Genomic DNA, 21,764 nt, shown 5'->3' with positions numbered 1-21,764 from the left:
GTTAAATCCAGTATCTGGACAACTCTTACAACATGTACCCTAAATAAACAAAGTAAAATGGTATTGCAACAGCTAGAAATAAAATTGTGTGTTAATACTAAAAATAAAAATAGGAAAAAAAAATTTTACTGCACTAATGTATGTTTAATCCTTCTAAAAATAAACTTTCAAAATAACATCATCACAATTAAGTAACTCCCAAATGTTACAATGCAAGTGGCTACTCCAGCCGTCAGCTGGGACCCTCGCGTCGAAGACTACTTTTAGTTTTACTGGAGCAAACATTCCAACCTTCTCAGCAGAAAGTTCTGCAGGCCCTAGCAAAGATCACAAACCCCACAAAATTTCTATGCTACTGTTTAAGAACAGCAGCATCCACAAGGGAAGGGGGGTGGGTGAAGATAAATCTAGACACAGTTGTTTTCTCTTTAAAATTTCACCTTTCTTTAATAACCACTACAGAAAACCTAAACTAGTCTCAGGACAATCTTTTCTCCTGCCTCCAAATAATTTCGCTCTGCCACCTCAGTCATCGCCACTTTTGTCAGATCCCAGCAAATTACCGGTTGGTGGTCTCGCTGTTCTACCCTGAGCCGTATTTTAATTAGTCAGAGCATTGAGAAAAGATTATTGTACAAATATTGGCGAATCTTCAAACAAGAGTACATGCTGTCCATTTTATTCACAATGAAAAAGCTCTTAAAGAGATTTCGATAAAGATTTGCCTCCTGCTTGCAGCCTACATTTGTAATGTTTATATAAGTGGGGGATATAAATCTTTTTCAAATGAACCCCACAGTTTTTAAACCAGCCTTGTTATAAACTGCCTGTTTCCGTTTTGCCTGCCTAAGCAAGCAATGCAGAGCCTGCTCGGGATAGACTGGAACTAATTTAATGTGCTCCAGGTTTAATCCCCATCCTCCCGGCTTTTACTGGCAGATTTTACACAGAGGACTACTGCTGACTTTAACAATGATTCATGTGATAAGTGGGTTTTGATTTGTTTTTCCACATCAGAAAACATGCAACAGAAAGGCCACCAAAATAATTTTAATAAAACATGACCAATCTGGAGCCAGATTTAAAAAAAAAAAAAAAAAAAAAAATTAAACTTTGACACAAGAACTGTTTCTCTATGCTCAACAGCGCTTTGAATTTATTAAGGTGAATTACTAGCTTGCTTTACGCAAAAGAAAAGCCCGTAGACCTCTACATTTGGTTTGGAAGGAAGCCAGCGCACACTCCCGGACATCAACACGCTGGATCGCAGGACACCTATCCGTTATTAAAAACGCAAAAGAGCGGGACAGAAGCAAACCCGCCGCTTATCGCCCAGCCCGAAGCGGCACCACGCGTTACTCTCCCGCAAGCCTGGAAACGAGTTCAGCCACGAGGCTGCTCCTGCTGCCCTGGGCGGGCCGGGGCCGGGGCCGGGGCCGCGGCCGGCGGCGGGGACCGGGGTCGGCGGGTGCGGGTTGGGGTCCCTGCAGGTGGCAGTGTTGGAGCGCCGGAGGGAGCAGAGCCGCCGCCTGGAAACCCGATCCAGGCTGAAGGTCAGCCTTCTGCAGCCGTCAGCCGAACATCAGGAAAATAGCCCTACGTTACCAGGGCGAACATGCTTCTTCCCCCCCCCCCCCCTTTTTTTTTTTTTTTAATTTTTTACATTCGCAGGAGGGAAACATGTTCGTTAACACTGAACACCGAAAAAGGGACAGCATTTAGAGAAGTAACATACGTTTATTTTTTCAAAATGTAGGTGAATTACTGACGCAGAGACCATATAGATACTATTTTGCAATCATCTTCTCGTGTACCAAATTCCTTGCTCATTTACATAAACCAGATGTTTCTCTGACAAACCAAATTCCTCAAGGAAAAAACAGAAGTCACTATATACTTCACGTCTGAAATGAAAGATGATGTGAATATACGGCACCAATGTTCCATTAGCTGCTGAAGGCAAACGTATACATTAAGTGCAACGTTTTTTTTCTATTTAGCAGAACTTCTGTGAGGGCTTAGGTGATCCTTGGCATAAGCGTCAGAAAAGGAAAATGAAGCCGCTTCGATTATATTCACTGCCTTCAATGGCCTTCACTCCCCTTGGGGAAGCCAGCTAAATTTCTTTGCCAGATCTTGACACTCAAAACTAGTGTGCTGAGTGGACGAATACTCCAAAACCAGTGATCCGTACTCCTCATTCTTGCAGGAGAACTGGCTCCTGGAATCTTTCTTCCCAGTACCCCCATTCCCAGAGGATTATGAGGGGAACAAGAAGAATGATTATTTAACTATTTTAGTGATCGTTTAAAACTTGCAAACTTTTGGTACACATGGATAAAGTGAAGGACATGGGGAATACCTATTTGCTGTTACCAAAAGAAGAAACAGTAATGAGAAGGATTTTCTAAAATCTCTTCAGTTACCCCTAATTCTTACTGCTTTTAACAAAAAACAGCTTGCTAAATTTCTAGATTACGACAGGAACAACAGTATTTTACATTTAATCTGAAAGGCTAAATTCATGGAAGATGCCTGAAGGTTATACTCATTACTCACCTAATCTTCCAGAACATACCCTTATCTGCCAAACCCTTCCAAATACATGGATCTACCAACTTTTGGTGTGGAGCTATTAAAATCCTGGTAAGAAGGGCAAATCCTCATCTTGAATGGCACAGAGCAACAGAAAATTCACAGCAAAACATTCAGCCTGAGAATAACTAATAGGTAACTTACCAACAACCAAACATCAGGAAAAGAGTAAGAGTGAGCTATAAAAGCCAGTATTTTATACCAATCTCTGCAAAGAGTGCAGGTACAGCCATGAAATTTAGAACAGGCTCTGAAGCTGCAGCTACGAATATAGAAACAGCACAGCAAAGGCAACTTTGATGATGGCAATGGTAAAACAATGAAGAAAAGTAATTTCTTCATTTGCAATTTCTTTTTGGACTACTGGAATGTCCAAACTCACCCTGTATCCTGAGATCAAGGTATCAATGGGATTTGCAAGAGCTGACCTAGCTTTGAGCAGTAAGCAGTTCTCATCAGAAACAGCACAGCCATTTTCTTTTCTTAGCCCTTCTTTCCAGTGCAGGCTAGCAATTACTGAGCCAACTGCAAAATAACCAAGAATTGGTCCTAAAGGACCACTCCGCTAATTCTCATTCTTGAATTAGGTCACATGTTTCACTGGCCCCCAATCTCACCTAAAAATAGCATGAACTTAGAAGACAAGGTTATTAAATCTCAATGTCCAACCACTTGAGAAAGGTATGTGGCAACTTCAGTAAAGTGAAATTGAAACAAAATACCCCAGAATGACACGTTACACTTAACCTTTACTATTGGTCCTTTCAATTTCAAGGGACACTGTGGCCCTAGAAGAGCCATATGGCCCTAGTGCACGGCAGCCGTGTTTCCCTCTCCTGACAACAGCAGGGCGCTGCCACAAAGCCCACAGTTCTCACATCCAAACACTCAATGCATTGGCTGTTGGGAAGGGTCTTGCAGACTACTGTCAAAACAGCCACGTCCACAAAATCTGTGTCTCCAAATCCTCTGTACTTAAGTCCCCACTTTCTGGCAAGAATGATTACATGAACACGATCACGTATAAAAGGATAAACATCTATCCGCACACTGAGCCTCCTGCCAACACAACCAGAAAAATTGACATGTGTAACTTGGAAAAAAAAAAAAGTTAAAATACTATTTTGGCTGCATCCCTCCAGCACTGTAAGCTGCAACCAGCAGCGAGCCTTCGAAAGACATTCCTCCAAAATCACAAGTTCTCAACTTACAAAGTTCTCTCCACATAAAATAACATGTCATTGTCATATGCTGACAGAAATTTAACTCAGTCTAGAATAGCTTTCCTCCTAAATCTTATTATGTAAATAAATAAATAAATAGCATGACTGGTCCACCATTTCAACACAACCAGAGCAATTCTAAGTCAGCATTTATGCCTCTCATTTTTTTTTTAATTAAGGGGAAAAAAAATAAACCTCTCACAGTATCTATTGAAAAGATCACTCACATATTTTGTTCCCAACACTCATCAGTAATACACACTAATTTCCAGCAGAGGTTCACTTTACACATCTGATATCACAGGAGATGGCTGAACCCAGGCCCACAACTACATAATTAAATTCAGCGTTTTCATCTTAGAGCAAGGACCAGATTGACAGCACAGTGAAGCAAAAGCCCTTATCTACACAACTGATAAACTAAGTATGCAAAAGCTCAAGAGGTTAGGGGGTAGCCCAAGCTCCCTTCCTACTCAATCTCTGCCAATTTAGCATCAATTAGACCCCTAAGAACCAGACTGATACTCTCAACTTACTTCGTATGTGCCATGAACAGCTAGGATGTAACAGTGCCTTTAAACCAATGATCTAAAACTACAAAATTTCCTTGCTTATTGCTTGTCAAAAAAAAGTGTCGAACTGATTCTTCCAACCATGTGTCTGATGTTTCTCAAATAATTGGTAATGATCATTGTCCAACTGCAAAATTCGTGACACGCTGCTTTATCTTTTAAATAAAGGTGTAGTTTGCCAGCTCCAAAACTGACTTCACAACCTCTGGACTTTATACTGCTGGTGGAATTTTAGTATTATTTCTACCAGGTCTCCAACTTGCCAGAACTTTTATATTTAAAGCTACCAGCTTATGAAGAACAAACCTCTATCTCAAGGGATATTATACAGAAACTTTGTAAAAAATCATGGTGCAAAATATAAACAGCTGTAAAAATTAAAATATCAAGTCAATTTTCCTGACAGTACATAATTGTTCCCTAGAGTGTCTATTTTGTTCATAATAGGCTGTAGATGTGTGAAGAACTGAAAAAGAAACTTCACGTATTTTTCCCAGGAAGTTTTTCCCCAACAGATTTTTGTCAGAATGGCTCTCTTGGTCTGTATAACATCCTTTGCTTCTCAGTCTTCCGTGCCTGCTACATTATTCAGCTGGTAGACTGGTGAATTATGAGGTTATGAATAACATGATGTTCAGTATTTATATGAAGGCTACACTTAGAATGTTTTTTTGGAAGAAATGCAAAAGCAGTTTGCTTCTCAACAAAAAACTAAAAGCACATGCTGAAACAGACGTGGAAGGATAAGGGATGACATCCACCAACAGTGAAAAGCACTTGGAAGTTCTGCAATGGGTGGGGAAAAGCTGGGAAGGGCGGCAATTAGAGATGTTTTGGAAGAAGAAAAAAAATTTTTGGGGTGAAAGTTAATTTTTACTGTGCCAATCACAATTTAAGTTAAATTCAAGATTATTTTTCCTCATTCAGTTTATGATCTCATCGAGTCATCAAGGATGACTGATGATGTTTCAGGATTTGGGCCTTGGCCAGTTGCAAGTAAAAGGGAATTATTTATTTTTCTTTAGTGCTATGCTGCTGCCATTAACTGTATCCCACCCCTTTTTGTTTACAGTCTGTCACTGAAGCCACAGCTTTATTTTAATGTGGTGTAAGCTCTTGTCTGGGGTTGATAGTGTAAGTGATCTAGCAGCAGTCTTGCACAATGAGCATCACTTTGCACAGAAAGCACGCAACCTTTACTTCTGAAATGATCCCTGCCACTGCTCCAGACAGGATTGTCTACTCCTATTTAAATGTGGACATAAAAGCCATACTTGAGCAATGGGCACTATCATTTTCCTTGTGGTAAAACTACATTTATTTAATCCCTTTAAAAACAAACAAACAAGAAAATTACTTTGACCTTTGCCTTGGCGCAAGGATTCTGATTTGAAATGTGTATTACATTTCTAACGCACTGTAACTGTGTCCAGCTGAACTGGGTCAGATTTATGTGCAATTATGAAAAAAGGAAACCAAAGCAATTTAGTTTTCATGTTTGTTAGTATCAAAACATCTTGTAGCGGCATTAAGTTTTGAACGGAAACACACAGAATAATAAAAAAAGAAGATAACTGGAGAAGGAGTGGTCTGCTAAAAACTTCATTAAGCAAATAATATGGACTTTCTCACTTGCATTTTTTTTCTGGTTTAAACTGTTCAAAAATGTGTGTTTGAATGTCCCCACTTTGGCTGTTCATAAGCCACAGGGAGGTTTTTTTTGCATGAACTCTTCAACCTAAGAGTTTTAGCAGAAAAGCTTCTTTACAAGGCTTAATTAAGAGCAGGTTTAAGTCGGGGCCCTCACTCACTCTGGTTTTTATTTTGGCCTTCTCTCTGTGTCAGAAGTCAAGTCCCAAAAGAGAAATGAAGTTCATTATTGAGTCAGGAGAATATTTTCTCCTTCATTCTAAGCCCAACTAAACATGTTTCAGGTTTGAGTTTGGCTTTAGGTATCTCCAAATGAGATTTTATATTATATGCACCTAAGGGTGAAATGTAAGAAGATGCTAATCATGATTTTTAACTTTGCCCTACATAATAAATAATGTGTGAAAAGCACACTGCAATCTCCTTTGCATGCAACTGATTTGGTACAGGGAACCATATATTCTAAACAGATGGTGTTCAGAATGAGTATACTTCACACCATGAGAGGTTCACGATAAATGCAACATCATCATCATGAAGTGTGGTAAATAGTCATGCAGTCACACTATAAAATGCATTGAGCAATGTACCAAACCAGAACGGTACTGACAGATCTGTAGGAAAACATTCAATTTTTTTCAGAATGTTTTTAGTAGTAATTTATTGGTGATCTTTTATGTTGAATACTATGCTAGCAGTTTTTAAGGCATGCTCTCCTCAAAAGCAAGATCATATTTTAGCATAAATAACTATAAAAAAGAGGGTTCTTATTCATTCCTAAAAATGCAATGGTTTTCTTCCTGCTGTCCCTTTTTCCCACATTGCCTAGCCTAATGAAAGTGGCCATTAAGAGATACACGTCCAGTACAGTCCATTGTGATTTCACCACAACAAGGATGCATGGTCATTCTGGTGCAAGGAACAAGGACCGATAGTCAAGCAGTTAATCACTTTAGTTAACAGGAAATGTATTATGTTATCTTTGGTGATTTTATAACTGGACAGGAGGCACAGCCTAGCGCATCCTGCTTGCAACCAATAGCAGAAGCAGATGCAAGAGCGTGATACTTGTCATAAGCATTTCTAAGAACAAAAACGTGGTGATGTTTTTCAAAAGGCCTTTGAATGTTGACCAGATGTGGAGCACATGTGGCCCTTGAATGTGAGAGAATAATGCGACAATAAAGTTGAATCAATACGACATGTGCCAGTAATCACACCAAGATGACATGCAAATGTTTTAAAAACAAAAATATGTAAATTATTTTTAGTTCTTCAGGACAGAAAAACAGGTCACCTGGTCATCCATGAATTGCTGTTTCCATTGTCATTTGAGACCCCATCTGCATGAAATGTGTTGCTCCCTCTGTGAGACAGCATCTAGCATTTGTATTTTTATGTAAGAAATTCAGTTCCCGTGCCACTACTTACTGAAAACATTTAAGAGTTAAAAGATTTAAAGGTATCCTCTGCCTCTACATATTTTATGAAAATAAAACTCCTATGAAGAGCACATGCAAGAAAAGGACAAGATAACTAGTGCTCAGCAAGAGTGCTTTACCGATGTCTTAGAACTGCATACCCTCTTTTGACTTACAGAAGGGAAGCAGGATGAGAAAGGGCACACTACTCCATGCTTATCTTTACTTGTCTAAGTCTACCCATCAGATACTAAAAAAATCATTCATTTTCCAGTAGCGATCACTTCCCATAGAGATCTTGCTCAGGATGGATAAAACACAAATGCACACAGTGATAGGCTAGGAAACAATTTCACAGAGGCAACCAAACCATTTGCAGATGCTGACATTTGGAGTTCAAACTGATAGCCTTACACAGGTTGAATTAACACAGAAAAAGCTTCATTTCGTGTAGCTACAAAAACTGGGTGAAATCAGAATGTGAAGCAAAACATTGAAGTTTTGCATCCTGCTAATAGACTTCTCAGCTATTATGTCCCCTGAAATGCATAGTGGCTTCCCAATCTACATGTTTGGTGCCACTGCGTGCAGTCAGACCCCTGCCAATTAAATGTTGGCGCATGTGCCTTCAGTACATTCAATCTCTTCTCTGCAGCGAACGAGTAGATGAAACTAAAACAGTACATAGACAATGAAAAACTTTGCCTGCGTCAGTGATTGACACTCCCTTGAAGTAGCAGCAGCTTACATTTTTGTGTATCTTCTGCCATCTCTGTAGATGTAATGAAAAGATGTAGCGAACCGTTTCCCTCTGACAGTATGTAGATTCTCAAACAGCCTTTCTTCCCAGGGGACACAAGAGAAGCAGCATCAATTTTCCAATAATTCTGGCAAAAGCCAATCTCTCACCAAGACAACCTTGGAGAAACGGTAGATAAGAGGACACAGAAGGTGCAACCTGAGTTGTTCTAAAGATCTCCAGAACTACTGTGGAATACAGGGTACTTGAGTGTTGTGTATTGTCTCCTTGAGTACTGAGTATTTTTTGAGTAATTCCAGAAATGAAATAACATGGACAGAAAATCCATCTGCATTCTGGGGAAAAACCTACAGAGGGGAGGCAGGATAATTCTATTAAGACAAGTGAGAAGGTTCAGAGAGCTTTTCACTCGGCTTTTGGTACAAGAACATATATTTGAAATGTATTCCTATGTATCATATAGTCACAACCAGAAGACTTATGCCCAGCTAAGGCTACTGTCCCTTACAAATAACGAACTTTAGGTAGTGGTACATGATACCAAGAATTTTAGCTTTTTAATTATTTTTTTTTTTATTCTGCAAGTAAAGACTTTCAGTGTTTCCTCATAACTGTATCTCTTAAAACAGATATAAGAATGAATGCTTTTAAAAAATGTACTTTCAAAACCAAACAGAACCAAAACAAACGAAGCCAGTGACAGCCTGGTTACGAGGGACACCATAGCCATTTTTAAAATATCTGTTAATAAAAAGGCATTTGAGGACCCATGCCAGTCTCTCTTGGGGAACATTTATTTTAACCACACTATGATCCTATTGACAACTGAAAAACAGTATTCCGAGCAGATACATTTAATAGCTACAGCATTTTATAACCTCATTTAACACAGTGCCTACATCTTCCCAAATTTAACCATGTTATCTTTGTTCCTGTGTTGCAGAACAATATTCGGTTATGAAATTCAGAGAAAACCAGATACATGTTTAAAAACTTAAAAGAAAATGCTCCTTATTTTTATCATAGAAGAACCCTTCTGCCTCATTCAGGAAAGGCAGCGCTACTGTGTGAGGGTAAATCAGATGAAACTATGGAGTATGTCTGAATCCTTTGCTGCCTATGGCTTAGCAGCTATTTCACTTTCCCTAGACTTGGGGATGGGTAGGGAAGAAATACTAGAAGAGAAACTGATGGATAGAATTAAGTCATATTTGGAGAGTTTCTCAACTCTGGCACATTACCTCTTCTCTTTTCTTACAAATGTCCTCGTTAAAAAGAATTTGAAACTTTTCCCTTCCCCAGGCAGAGACCCAGACTATCATTTATTACTTATCTGTTACCTACAGTTTACCCTCCTGAAGGATAAACCTACATCAACCTGACAGTTGTGCTGAATGGCAGTGGTTTATGGACTAAGCCATTTATTTATTCTAACTATAACCATATGTTTTAACCTGCTACAAAATTATGAAATACTTCCCATCGATAGTCCAAGTTAGATTTCTATACTGAATTGCCTAATGTGAATGTACAGCATTTCTGTACTTCAAACAAACAGAGTGAAAGGAGGTAAATAGCAGTTAACTGCATTCATGCCTTATTAGACACAGCTGCACAAACGGGCTGTCGTATTTCATTAGAAAATACTGTAAAAGTGTTATGTGTGCGCGGTGCCCTTCTGCAGGCAACATGACCACTCTGAGTTACAGGAACACTCACAGAACCACGTGCTATTTGTTTTAAAGGCACACAAAGGAAAACACCCTGGGATGGGGTGGTGCAGGGGGGGACATCCAGAGAGAAATTTCATTTTTTCTCCTGTGCCTACTACATTTTTAATTAACAAAGCATTCTAATGGAATACATGAAAGAGTAAACACACAGAAAACAATGCTACAGAAGCCTCAGACTAGGTAAATGCAGGTAATTTCTAAGTACGGAGCAAGTATTTCCTTTTGCTTTTTTTGGGGGGGGAGCAAATGAGAAGGAAACAGTCTTGTTACACCAGTGTGTCTTGTATCAGCCCTCACGCTGCTCCGCGCTGAGCTGGGAACACCACAGCCAGCAGGCAGCTTCCAGCAGAAATCCACTTGTGTCAGGCCTATGCCATGCTGACTTTTAATGTTCTTGTACCCGAATATGTTGCCATGGAGTGAAACAGGCAGGCTTCCAAAGAGGTATCTTCTTAGATCGAGAAAGTCCCTAGAGAAACTTCATGGCAATGAAAGGTAACTTAGCTGAAGAGACATGAACTGGAGAAAATCTAAAAAGGAAGACCACTAGAAGAAATCTCTCTATTTCCCAAGAAACCTCAGGAACATGTGGGAAACAACTACTAGGATTGAGTCATTTGTCTGTTACATATACCTGTGGGACAGCAGAGGTACTAGTAACCACTTTGATTAAATCCTAATATTTTACACCTCTCCAAGAGATTTGATTTTAAAAATCATTCTTCATGACCTACTACAGAGGTGAAATTCCACTAAGATTTTGCTAGCTGAGTCAGCACGTTGCCTTCAAACAAGACCTGCTTTCCTAATCTAGACAAGGAGAGCTGACACTGCCTTCTTTACTGGAAGTGAGCAAATGATATCAAGCAAGTCTATACATCTGCAAACAATGATATCATAATTTATAATGAATAAAAATCTACCATGGCTCCATAGCGGGACTGAGCCACGATCAACTTGTGTAGTACTGTCTCTCTGTGTAGCTCCCTTTTGGGGTGGGGCTTTTCAATGAAAACATGGCCAACAACAATGCAGAGTTTTGCGAGTTCTCTAACTCACTGCCGGTTCATTTTCACCAGGTAAAAGATAAAATCTTAAGTCAGGAAAAGTAGTTAAGCCCTAGACCACCCTGATCTTGGCTGGCCTGACAACTCGGAAAACTACCACCACCTTGTTTTCCATCAAGTAAGCAAAATCAAATTAAGAATAAACTGACTTTCCTACTGAAAATAATGGTTTTAGGAGAAATATCAGCCTCAGAGTTTGAGCACGGTTGTGTCTTCAAAGAGCTTCATGACCAAGAACAGATGATGCAGACAGAGGCAAGAGCTGCGATTTGAAGGCAGCAGCCATAAAGACATGTTTGCACAAGCACATCAAGACTCACCAAAGTTTATTTTTTTGCTGGGGCAAAAATCCTTTAGCATATTCTGTGGGACACAAGACAAATGGAGAGGCGAGGCTTACAGCTAGGGATCGGTACTGTGCCAATGGGGACTATCTGCTTTCCAGGTTGGGGCTGACTAACACCCAGACAACCCAGACTGTGGGAAAAGGCAGTTCAGTGTGCACCTGTATGTCTGTGTATGTACCCTGTGCCCAGAAATGTCTGTGATCCAAGGAAGTGTGTGGGCCAGTGGAAAGGGAAATATGCAACTCATTAAGGTGGGGAGACAGAGGGAATGCAACGTGGCAGCCCCACTGTTAATTTTGGATATCGCCCACAGTAAAGTTTTCATTAATTTTGAGTTGTGTCGTTTCTACGCTTTTTCCTTGCCAGTCTGTAGGAAATAATTACGTATATTCTCCAAAAAATGAGGAAAACTAAGCTGACAGACTAGTATAATCACACTCAAAAACAGAGATACAGTGCTGGCACCATCAAACTGGTTTGCAGATAAGAGATTTGATAGGTGATTTGCTGCCTTTGAGCTAACAACCACAATGATAAGCAGTTCCTACGAGTAAAGGTCTCACGACAAACGCTGTGCTCTGTGGTGTTGATTTAGTTATCATTATTATAACAGTACCTGGAATTTTACCTAGGGACAATACCTGGACTGTAAAAATAAGGCAATGCTCATTTCCTTAACGATTATAATATAATTGGTGAAAGCAGACAAAACCCAAAGGTAAATGCAGTCCTGCTGTGAACCTATAGCAGAGGCAAAATTAGTTAGGATTATTAGCTAAGAAACCTTATGTATCCTCTTAAAAAACCCCTTTCTTTTCTAACCTAGATTCTGACAAGCTGAGTGAACCATCTTGACTGAAAGCATCCAAAAAAACACACCAGACAAGTCTTTTTATCAAAAAACATGGGTATCATAATGAAAAAAATGGATAAAAAATAAAATGCTAGAGCACAGAGCCACCTACCTTCCCATCTCCATTCATATACCACTTTGCCTGTCCAGTAACACACAATTAACACCAAATTAACGAGCTTATTAGCAGAGACTAAATACCACAATAACACACTTGATTCAGTACTCAGCAAAATCTTGCCAATTAACTTGTCCATCAGAAGGCTGATGAATGAGCATTGCTAATGGGATTTCTGTTGTTAAGAGGCAAAAAGATGGACTATCGGAATCTGCACTCTTGCACTGCTTACCTGTGACCACAGAAGCCACACCTAAAAAGGCACCACTTACAGGTCCCTGCCTCCCAAAATATAAGATGCTGCTCCCAAGAGTGCTTGAATCCTCCACTTTGTTAGATCCGAAATAGTGCATGCCATTTTTCTGCAAGTTAAATAAGCCAAAAGATTTGCCCAGTCCATTGGAGACATTTCTCATGTTTTTGGAAGAGTGTTTTGTTTTTTTTAAAAAATATTTCACATATGACTCAGCCTGTCTTGTGCAAGTAATGCCAGAAAGAAGTAAGCTAAATTTTTTGGTGAGGGTGGCAACAATCTCCTTAAGAAGTAGAGTCTGGAAAGCAGATCCTGCCACTAACGTAAATCAGGTAGTACACAACTCTCTATCAACGGAGCAACGCAAACAGCAAAGCAAGGGCTTGCTGGGAGTATGCGCGACAGAAGCTTTGCCTCTTGGAGCACAATTATCTATGTAAGAGTAAATGGCGACTCACTCAATATTCTTAATATTGTGCCTCTCCGCAACTCCTCCACATACACTGACAGGGAATGAGGGCATCTGCCTTTCAGCCTGGTTAATGTTATCTTTTACAGAAAGTAAGCAGTTAATATTACATTTTAAGGAGAAAAGTCACAGAGGAGAAAGAATGGCAAGTGACAGGCACAGCCGTAGCTCCGCACAGGGACTCCCTGGGGCTGGTGAAGGGCTCCAGCTATCGATGGTGATGAGTGTTCGTACGAAACTGAGAATCATGCTACCTTTCTGCAACACGGGCCAACCAGATATCAACTGGCATGTAATCTCAACATGCATCTCAAAAGACAACTGGCAAGAAAAAAGCCATTGTTTAAACTTCTAACAAAATAATGCATGCGTGTGTAGAGGGGGTGGTAGTAGTTTTTTGCTTTCCCCCCAAAGAGCTGGCTCCCATTACAATCATTTATACATTGGGATTCTTTTATTTTACAGTAAGTATTTTGGTTTTGTACATAGAACATTAATTTAACAGTTCCCATTGACTTAATACGTTTAGCCCCTTCTTCCCACAAGGCTTTTTAAGTTTTATTGATGTGGACATTTGTTCACTTAAGAAAGCCATTTCTTTATTAAGTAGTCATTTTAGAGGCTCTACCTGACCCTTGTCTGGATACAAAGTACTAGCTCTTTCAGAAGATGAGGGAGGGAGGTCTTTCCTTTTTAAAGGAGAGCCACAATGGCAATACTTCACAATTTTTCAGACCAAGCGCAAACACATTTCTTTGACAAGAATACAGAAAGATACTCTTAACTCCCATGTGACATGGTAAACCCACTTAAGATATTTTAACTCCTTGTCAGACAGAGTTAAAAAACTTAAAACGGTTTTCTTTCGACAGTTTAATAAATTGTCAGTAGAAATAGCTTCTGTTCACTCTCAAAGGATTTATTTAATGTTAAAACAATGTTAAAACAATCCCTACCTGTATCTGATTTTGCTTTCAAAGTAATCTGACAAGAGCATTCTACTCACAGAAAATTAGTTTGACTAGAAGAATTATATATACACACACAAACATAGAGTAGAAGAATTTTTATTTATATTTTTATATGCATGCACACACGCACACACGTATCCTTCTTTCTGAGCAAAACTAGTTGGAATGTCTTAATTCTGGCATGTCAAACCTTGGAAATGGTCCATAACTGAGCTCCCCGAGAAGATGGAATATGAATTGTAACCAATAATGCCCTCCTCTCTGGAGTATCCCCGGTGGTGCACAAAGCCAAACACACTCAAAACAGCTCATCACTTCCACAAATTTAGTCCACTGTTTCACCTGTACTGCTGTAGCATGAGGTGTCCCCAGCAGTTTAGGGCTCTATTTTATAGAAATGTATAGAAAACACATAAACACAACTGAATTCTTGTTAAAAACAAGGTATCATGAACATAAGAGGCATTCAGCAAGCGAAAGAAATTAACTGAGACCATGTGAGGCAGGTGACAAGAAGCAACATTATTCCAGGGCTTGTATACACCAGTTTTTAAGCAAGACAATAAAATTTAACATAAATTTTATGTAGAATAAATACTTGCAAAGTTAAAAATATCACATGTATAAAGGCAGAATCCAAATGGGTTTACATGTTCTGGAAACAACTCCCAGTTTAAATGGAGCAAGTCTAACAAACAGATGGTTAAATAAGAACTTACTGTAAATAATTTGGAATCTTAAGCAAGTGATTGCTGCAGGACTATTTTCTCTTCAGAAGTCATCAACAAATTACATTTGATTCTCTAGCTGTGTAAGACAGAATGTGTAACAGTGTCCAAACTGCATTCTCATCCAAAAGGTACAAAATTCCAGAGGATGACCTCTGCAATCAATATGGTATCGTGTAAGACTCCCACCAAGACAATTCATTCCATATGTAACTTTATGTTGAAAAGTGACTGATCTAATTTCAATACTTTTTTTTTTTAATATAACATCTCTAATTACAAGCAGCTAACATCATGGGTCTTCTTTCCAAATACTGTTGCAGTATCTCTTCTAAAAAGATTTACTGATCAACATCGTAAGCCACCAAGAAGACAATTTATTGCACAGAGCTGCGCTACATAAGTATAAATTACATATAGACTAAAGCAATTTAAATAATAATAACAAGGAATGCCACTGATCTGAATCTATTCTATGTAGAAATAAAGGTCTCACTACAGCTGAACTATGAATTATTCTTGCAGAGCAAGAGGAATTACTCCAAAAGCTTTTCTATTTCCTCACTGCTTTGTATCAAACTGCTTGCTTTGGCAGGCCTGAAGCCCATACTTAAGCTTTTGGTTTATACCAGTTTAGAGTCAGTAAATGTCACCTAGTAACTACTGTACCCTGTAGAACAGTTGAGCGGTCTGAAAACTACAGTGAGTTCTAGGCAGGGAAAGTCTGCAAGCTGGTGTCTTAGAATTTCCAAATTTATTGGCATGGGGTCCTGTGCAGGCATGCATATGTGAACAACACCTACCAGATTCTGCAGTGACCAAAAGTGCAAATAAATAATAATGTCATCCTTGATTAAGTAATGTGTCATGCGTACCCTGCATTTGTAAAAATGGTAGAGAATCATGGCACAGGATAGAATGGTTACTAACACCCTAGCTATTAGATCTTGCTACTGAAACATTAACTACAATGTAAAATACTCAGCTGTATTGCAGTTTTTCCACTACTTTTTTTGTGAGTTTGCACTCTACTATTCATAGGAGAAAGAATGATGTAATTTTATTAACCTCATAACCACTTTCCGCCAACAGAAAAATAAAAACATTGGAATGACTATCTGGCATGAAATTTCTGTTTCTCTTAAAAACATGTCTATAATTTCTGTTTCTCAAGACACCAGGGACAAAAAAAAAATCTGTCTTCTGACAAATTTTACAGCACCAAAATGAGAAAATAGAAATAGAATAAAATACAACTAATTAGTATTTGGAACTTTAAACATGAAAATACTATACTGTCAGGAGCTCTCCATGTAAATATGCGTAATATCCACCACCAGAGTATCTGACCTACTTATATTATTACCAGGATGACACTAAAAACTCCAGATACTTTTGCTAAAATATTACAGTTGTTCTCTTTCCTATGATAGCAAAGCTTTGAAAAAAGAATGGAAAACAACCTGTAAAATTTAAAAAAATGACCACGTCATCCTTTGAAAACAAGTAGAAGGTAATGACTTTGATAAGATATATCACATATTCTATATTGAATTCACACATAATGACAACTTTGATTTATAGGTAGATGGCAGCCCATCTTGTAAGATCTATCTTTGCTTGTTAATCGGCATTCATTTTTCTAAGCAGTCAAGGTGATGTGCAGTGCCCACCTGTACGTTCTTAGCAGAGACTAGAAGTATAGAAGTAACACACTATTGAGCTAGGTAGGCTGATTGTGAGCTCAAATCCAAGAGCAATAGGATGTGTGTGAAGTTGTGGTACACATTGTCACGTCAATTGAATAGCTGGTCTCAATATCTGCTAGAAACATGCCATTTCCAAACTCACCAATGACATTTCTCCCAATCAGCAAGGCACTTACCTCATAGACAGTGCAGGACATGAAAGGAGTCAAAGCTCAGAGGGGACATGGTCCCAATTCAAGTGGCTTTAAGTCTGAGAAGTCAGACAATTCAAACAGGTGAAAGCTGAAAGGATTTTAGCTGGATATGCATCATAAAGCTAATTACAGCCAACCAGAACAATATAGCCCCCAGTTTACACTCTGGTTTTTCATCTATAAATGAAACTGTGAATGTGTTGGGGATTTTTGGTTTTGGTTTGGTTTTGTGGGTTTGTTGTTTGGGTTTTTTTTAGTATGACCTTTAATTCCAATTACTCTTGAGATTATGTGACATTATTCAGCATCACAAAACAAAACTTTGACAGTACTGAGATCCAATGGTAGCATCATGGCTTCTAGGTCAATGCTGAAGCTGTTTAATTTCCCAGTAAAACCATGAAATGCTGGTCAGCGGGTGCAAAAACTTTGTGCCACAAAAAAGCCCCAAGAAGCAACAATCCCCTCCCCAACACTGTAATAACAATGAATTCAGTAATCTTTCAGATTTCCTTACTTTGGGCAATGCAGTTATTTTAAGACAACAGTGCTGGTACATTTGCAGTTTTAAAACGAAGTTTAGCCCAGACAACCCAAAATGGAAGAGAATGTCTTCATCCTAAAGAAGAAACACATCCCTCCCCTTTTTGGGGGAGGTCAAAATAACTGTTTGCTTTCAACAGTCCTGGTACAAAAAACCTGCCTGATAAAGTATGAGTTGTTTGTAAGGAATAAAGCAAGAAATACCAATAATATTGTGGAAGAGATTTTTCTTTGAGTTATTACTAGGCATTGTATGTTACAGAAAGGCATCTACACTGGGAACTTTCTACCATGGGATCCAAACACAGTATGCACAGGACCTGGCATTTCAAATCCACTCAGTTTAGCAGAAAGGTTTGCATTGAAAAATGTGCAGCGGACAATTAGCTGTGGACAAGATGGAATGAGCCTTTAGCTGCCATGCAGTGCCAACTGATACAACTGTTGCCAGTATTTTCTGCCATTGCTGCTACACAGAAATGACAGTACTAAGAGTAAAATTTTTAACATGATAATGTCTTTGCTCATGGCAACCTACAGGAACTTGGCATCAACTCAAATCCTCCCCTTCCTCTTCTGTCTCACTCCAAAGTACAGCAGCAGAATTTTAAATTGCTTGGAGAATGTCTGTTTTCTTTGGGGGGAAATGCATTTCAAGTACTCCATATGTTATTTCAGAAACTCAGTCTGATAAACTTGCTTGCACTGAATAAACCCCAACCTTAGGATTTAAATGGATGGGGCTATTAATAAAGTAGACTACTACTCAGTATGAGAAGTACTTTACTCTTAAATCTTGAAAGCAAGATTATGCCAGAAGGATGCAGCCAATTCTAAGACATGGCATCCAACCTGGGGAATTTCAGAGCAGTACCCTTCACAGGGCAACTGCACTTTCCCTTGGGGCACATTATGCCCCCATTCACACTGTCTACTGCTGCTGAGTACTTTTAAACTGAATTTGGGGGCAGAAATCCCTGCTCAGTGAATATATGAGTAGTGTATGTTAAAAACAACGAAAATATTTTTCCTCTCACAGTGTCACATTTTGTTTAAACTCTGGAAGAGAGCTCCTCTTCATGTGCTTTTGTATTTCATGGGCCTCTGCTGCTTAATAAACCTTCATGAAAGTCATAAATTTGAGAACAGGGGATATAGCTAAACAGAGCTGAAAAGAATGAAGTGACAACATACTTTCCTACTTTCTGTTACGTCCCTAAATTTTAAATCCTTACTTGAAGGAAATCATGGCAGTCACATGAGGAATACTGGGGAGTTGCAGGCAGTGTGGTGCAGTGTTTAGTTTGTGCTCTCCTTCCCACCTATCAGTTTTATGGATGGTCAGAAAGGGGACCTCAAGAGAAGGAAAATACGATGGGATGGGATATCTCCTTGGTAAATACAATATACTGTTTCAATTCACAAAGCATTTAAAAATTCTGGGTAGTAAAAGCTCCATTATGTGCAGAGGTAGAACAGCGGAACACAGAGAAAACTTGTGATCGACAAGATGAATCATTCTGATGCATTACTCTTAACCCAGCACATGATCCTCTTTCCTTTCAGGTCAAGACCATGATCCCATCACAACCCAGTTTTGCTCTCAGACCATTCATCCATCCCAGTTAAGGAGAGGACAACTCTGTAGTAAGTATGCAGCTCCACTGACTTTCAGCAGACTTCTAGTCAAAACCAAACTTCCTTGCTGGAGATACAAAAAACTTACTGAGACAACATAGGTCTGAAAAATGTAGCTACAGATCTTTAATTATGATAAAATAGTGGAAGTGGGCTCCTTTCTACCTCTATCAGGCCATTTTTAGAACTAAGTACCTGCAATATCAGCTGAAAGGAGTGAATCAAGGAGTGAAGAAGAAAAATGGAAGAGGTTATTCCATGTAAGAGTTAGACTAAAGGTTTCATGTCAACAATGTGGTTTTTCTGAAAAGCACAAAGTAGACTAAGCAGAGAATCATGAGACCCATCAGAGAGATCCAGTAATGACAGCAATTCCAAAACTGTGCAGATTTATTTTTTGGGGAAATCTGAGAATTCTAACACCAGCTGTTTATACTGGGTTATCTCCTTTGGCATCAGATGGAGTCTGACATGCATCCATCAGTGAAAACTCTAGAATTCCTACATTGTCCTTGTCTAATAATATTACTCCCAGTAGATCTTTCACAAACAGTTGTCTTCTATGTGGTTCCAATATAGGATAGTAACTACTTTCACATTGAAACAATTACTTTTTATTGAGGATTTTTTAAGATTTATTATTTTAAAATACCTGAAACTTAACAATTTTGCTAAAGAATTTCTCAGTAGTACTGCTGAAATAAGCTACTATGGCATCAATTTTAGTGCAGAGTGCTATGTACCAACCATTCACAATGTAATGTCCTAGTTGATTTTTTTAAATAAAAATCTCTGATGTCTTCTGGGTCTCTCACTATTTTGCTCTTCCTACAAACTCCTGTCAACAGATCAGAGACAGGCCATGTGCTCAGAAGCAGATAATGCATGTCAGACTCTGTCTTCAAAATAGAGTCAGGAAAAGGATACATGCTGTACAGATTGTGTAATTCAAAATAACTGTTGTTTGAACTACTGAAAATGAGTATGTGCTTAAGGAACAGTTGCAAATGTTAGCCTAGAAAGTTTGCTTTGGCTAACACATTTTACCTTAATATGATGGGTGGAAGGCAGTGGGTATAATCCAAAGCCACCTACGATTACAAGAGTGCTTGTTATATGTTTCTTTTTTGTGAAATGTATAGTTTGGTTATTGCTTACCTCTGTTTTTCCACTCCCCGGTGATTTATGGCATGGCTTTTATATAGGCAGATGTCTGTTGTTGTGAAAACAATGCTGAGCTTGCAGCTTTATTTTGATTCTAAAGCTGGACTGGTTTTAAGATGGAACTTAGCCAGCTTCTGAGAAGAGCTATGTGACATGAGTCACTGCAGGAGAGAGAAGGGGACTATGGGCTGTCAGTCCCATGCTCCACAGTCCACACAAACCAAAGGATGGCTGCAATGAGTCCTTTTACCTGAGGTGTGTTTGTTTCTTAACTAGAGAAAGAAGGCTTTCTATGTTATTAAAAAATATTTCAGTCTTACCAAGAAAGAATAGGTTTTTTAATTAATGTAGACAAGAGCTTGCTACTATTTAAGTTTTGCATTTTTTGCCCTCCAAATGACGCAGAAATTCAGTGATTACAAAGCTATGAAGTATGGGTGGAGTCTTCTCAAAGCACCAGGGATAATATCCTGCTGCCAGAGATCATGGGGAGAGTCAGGTTGTTGATTTGTTTTCAACATCTAGACAAAGACAGCTAATTGTTACAGAAGTATCTGGTTTTAGTTGAGGTCCACACTATACACTTCACTTATTTAAGGCTGACTCTAACTTCATTAGAAGTTAGCTCATGAAGACTTGCCTCTTGCTAGGATTTCAGAAGGTTACTTTAAAAACAACACAATGGCAGAAGAGACAGCACAGGGAAGAAAGTTTTGAACTTTCCTTGATTTTCAGCAGCAATTAACTGTATTAGGTTTTTAGAAAAACTCTTCCTTTGTTTGGTTCATCTCCAAAGGTTAGTAGGATAGAGTTCAATACACCACTAACTCCTAATTTCCTGAGAGAAATCCAAGAGTGATACAAAATGGTATGTAAATAATACTGTGGTCACCAACAGGATGCTGTAAAAAATGTGGTGGTGGGAAAAGCTGAGGGTAGATGACAGCTGTGAGCAAAAGAAATCTCACTCTCTTTGTGCATGGAATTTCCTACTATGCTTTCATCCGCTCAGTAAATTACACAGGATTTACACTCACATAGTAACAAAGTCCTCTCTGCATTTGATTCTGCACATTACCTCAAGAAACATCTTCAGACTGGTAGCGATAACAGTAATAATAATAATCCCATCCAATGCTAAAAGTTATATCATCCTGGAATTTCATATAGATGTAAAACCATCACCCAATTCAGATTATTTATGTACTTCACCTTTAATGTCTACCCTTTTGTTTATAAAATTATTCTTAGACAAAACTATTAAAGATTAACTCTGTAGGTTCCCATTCCCTTCACCAGTTTGGCAGCAAAGAACAGTTTTTTAGCAAAATATCCAACACACTTCTTCATAAAAAAATACAAGCTACAGAATTCAATGGGAATTCAAAAAATTAAATAAAACATTTTTACTTAGGTCAAATAAGTTCATGTAATATGTACCTGCAGAAGTAATCTCTCAAACGCAAGGAAGTTGTCCCATTTGGAAGTCTGGGGGTGTTTCAAAGTCTGGATTGTGGCCAGCACAAGCTGTAGAAGACCACAATGGTTCTCCAAAGCTTTGAGATTATTTCTGAAAAGCTGAATGTATGAGCTGAGCTGTTCTGGGGTGACTCTGCCTGTGGAAAGGAAAACAGGACACAGCATTCAGTGGTGGCAAATACAAACCTAGAGTTTTTAAATTACAGTGAATGGGTTATAGAGAACTTTAGAGGCGCTCTCCACCGTGGGCCTGATCCTAGATTCACTGCAATCACTG

The 21,764-nt window shown here is 38.8% G+C and overlaps 1 protein-coding gene across 2 annotated transcripts in view; it reads right to left on the bottom strand.

Annotated features, from left to right (window-relative positions):
* SCFD2 (sec1 family domain containing 2) overlaps window positions 1–21,764 on the bottom strand; it is a 207,632-nt gene that overhangs the window by 131,931 nt on the left and 53,937 nt on the right. For both annotated transcript variants that reach the window (XM_052780070.1, XM_052780071.1), the window contains exon 4: window positions 21,449–21,624. In XM_052780070.1, the coding sequence (XP_052636030.1) occupies window positions 21,449–21,624 (176 nt within the window). The remainder of the gene's footprint in view (window positions 1–21,448; window positions 21,625–21,764) is intronic.

The sequence above is a fragment of the Harpia harpyja genome, chromosome 2, assembly GCF_026419915.1.
Source record: "Harpia harpyja isolate bHarHar1 chromosome 2, bHarHar1 primary haplotype, whole genome shotgun sequence".
NCBI classification, from domain to species: domain Eukaryota; kingdom Metazoa; phylum Chordata; class Aves; order Accipitriformes; family Accipitridae; genus Harpia; species Harpia harpyja.
The sequence above is the reverse complement of the archived record's forward strand: the minus strand, read 5'-3'. Positions and strand labels throughout refer to the sequence as shown.